At 47.3% G+C, this 2,820-nt stretch overlaps 1 protein-coding gene across 7 annotated transcripts in view; it reads left to right on the top strand.

The window, feature by feature from the left end:
* Positions 1-757: 757 nt before the first annotated feature.
* The window catches only part of LOC108571446 (voltage-dependent L-type calcium channel subunit beta-2), an 89,456-nt gene continuing 87,393 nt past the window's right edge, over positions 758-2,820 (top strand). For all 7 annotated transcript variants that reach the window (XM_017933496.1, XM_017933494.1, XM_017933497.1 and 4 more), the window contains exon 1: positions 758-1,018. In XM_017933496.1, coding sequence (XP_017788985.1) covers positions 797-1,018 — 222 coding nt within the window. In that variant the 5' untranslated portion in view covers positions 758-796. The remainder of the gene's footprint in view (positions 1,019-2,820) is intronic.

Below are 2,820 nucleotides of genomic sequence, written 5' to 3'. Positions count from 1 at the left end.
AGCCTGAAGAAACTGTTCGCCGAACAGTCTCTCCTCTGTCCCTTGTATTATTTGTATACATAAAAACCTCTATATCCACGGGTATATTTTCGTACACACGTCTTACAAATAATCCAATTTCCCTCGAACCTTGGATCACGTCTGAATCGATCAACGTTAAACCTCTTCCCCCTGGTGTCTCTCTGTTTACAGCCACTCGAAGTGAGCATTCCGTCACTTTCAGCCGCCACTTTCTCGCCACTTCCGCTCGTCTTCCACCGTCGCTCCGTCGCCGTTTGCCGCTCAGCTTCCTCGCGAGTCAACCTGTGCCAGCTCACGAGACATCCCTCGAATCTCTAACAAGCTCTCGTCCTCCTAACGAACCACCCCCGAAAAGAAACATACACCGGAAAGACTAGAAGAAGAAGAAGAAGAGAAAAAGAGGGGTGTGGACTGAGAGAAGAAAAGCAGAAGAAGAGCGGAAAAGAAGAGAGGGTGTGCATAGTGGAAGAAGAAGAGTTAGGTCGTGAGGGGTCCAAGAAGCGTCGCGTTTGGGTGTGATGTGGTGGAGCCCCCCGGGGGGTCGCGGGGGCAGGAGGTTCGAGGCAGATCGGTCGTGAGGGCCCCAGGCACGGCTCGGTTGCCCCGCGGCAAGGTCGCCGGAGGGGCGGAAGAGGAGGAGGTAGGATGGTGTGACCTCCGGCGTTATCCCGCCCAACGCGGAGGTGGTGCTGGAGGTGGCGGAGGTGGTGGTGGAGGAGGTGGCGGTGGAGTCGAGCAGCTGCTGCTCGACTCGGAGGAGGAGAATCCGACGGCGATGTCGAGGCAGCTTGCCGGTGAACGGAACCACGTGAGCCGTTGCGACCTCCGAGAACAGCGCGACCTACGCGACATCCGGAACTTTCGTCACGTCGCGGACCTCAGAGACGTCAGGGACGACAGGGAGAGACACGGTTCCGGGAGGTACCATCGGGACGAGTACCTGGATTACGACCACCATCCTACCGCTGCGTCCACCTCGGCACTCACCAATAATCCGGTGAGTCTGGCTTTTCCTCGTTAGATTCTTTGCAGTCAGGATGTGACGAACGAAGAACGTTTGCTGTAACTTTAACAAAAATTCTGAATTTGCCTTCTTATTTGAAATCGGCAATGACTTAGTTGCCAACCCAATAGATTATAGCAATAGCGTAGGTTAAAGAAATCGTTAGGCAAGGGGTTAACCTTAGCGATCTATAGTATATAGTTGATGGTACAACTTGAATTTGAATTGTTGTCGGAGGCTTCCGGGTTTGAGCCGTGTCCAAAGTTTATCGAATTGTGACGTTTCGCCAGCATTACAGTTAGTTCCATCAGGGTGCAGACATTAGTGTCTCTTGATGAAGCTAACTGCAATGCTGGCGAAACGACGGAATTCAATAAACTTTGGACACGGCTCAAACCCGGAAGCTTCGAACGGTAATTCATGCTATCCAAGATGCCGTGAAAGCTTGAAAAGTCTCGTTTGACTGTACAGCGGGAGAATGAATAGAAGGATTTTATAGATGTATTATAGACACATACAGGAATGTTGAATTCGTCTTTAGAGAGAAAGAGGAGTTTTCATGGTCGTTGCGGTAGGCTCGAAGGAGTTGGCCGAAGAAAAGGGCCACTCAAGGGGAAGGTCAAGGTTTTTGATACCTCTGTCGCTTGGAAGGTGATAAGCAGTGGGTATCATTATTGCAAAAGTAGGCTTGAAGGGGCTTTTCAGCTAGGGTGGGAACGAGGCACTTGAATCTGGACCAAGGTCAAGGTTTTTGATACCATTTCGAGGTGGAGGGAGTTCTCGATGCCGGGATTCAGTTCCGAAGATAGAAGTCGAATGATATTTCATCTGTTTAATACGTATTACGGGGAATACAAACTATTCGAAGCATAAATAATCTGCATGTCATCTGTGTACACACACAATGAGGAAAAAGACAACGGTGTCAAGTAATTCAGTCACTCGAGCTTATCTATTATCGCTGTAGGGACAGGCTGTAAAGTGTTTACCTTCGTGTTATCTTCTTCGACTGATATAGAACTCTTTTGGGTATTTTGGAAAGTTTTTAATAAAAATGCCTCTCGACGTGATGTACCGTGTGTACGATTCAAGAGGAAAACAATTGCAATTTTGAATAATATAGAGAATATGCGTGGAAATGTGCGTTTATTGCATTTCCTAACTCTTTGTACCGTTCGAGTACACAAGGGGTGTGATAGATGTTGCACAACCTGGTGTTACATATGAAAATCTCAGAACGCAATAACTGTTTGTCTAAGATGCTTCACGCAAAACCTGCAGAAATGTCTACGGATAGAAAAGTAATGGAAAACAAAGTAGCAACCAGTCAGTCTGAAATACTTCGTCTACCCGGTATTGCGGAACGTTACGTTGCACGTTTACGTGGTCCGCAAGAGTACAGTGCTCCCTGGAACAACGCGGTTTCGATTTGTACGCGGATTTTTTTCTGGAAATATTTCCAATCGATTTACCCATTTAGCGTTTACGTTTACAGTTTTCTTTGTGACGGCGAATAAGAAATAATGTGATACATAAGGAGAAAAATGGAAGGATCAGTGGTGCCTATTCGAGGTAGCACTGTACTTACTTCTCTCTCGATTCACCGTACCGCTTCGCGTATAGAAACGAATTCTATTTTCCATATCGCGCACGATTCCAATCGCTAATCTCCCTATAATTTATACCATCGAACGTTGCATTACGCGGAATTTACGCAATACCGCGCAATAATCTATCGAACGTTGGTCTCGTGCCACGGATCGCGTTAATTTATCATCGAAGTCGGCGCAGAAAAT

This window comes from Habropoda laboriosa, unplaced genomic scaffold (assembly GCF_001263275.1).
Source record: "Habropoda laboriosa isolate 0110345459 unplaced genomic scaffold, ASM126327v1 scaffold57, whole genome shotgun sequence".
Lineage (NCBI taxonomy): Eukaryota > Metazoa > Arthropoda > Insecta > Hymenoptera > Apidae > Habropoda > Habropoda laboriosa.
The sequence above is the reverse complement of the archived record's forward strand: the minus strand, read 5'-3'. Positions and strand labels throughout refer to the sequence as shown.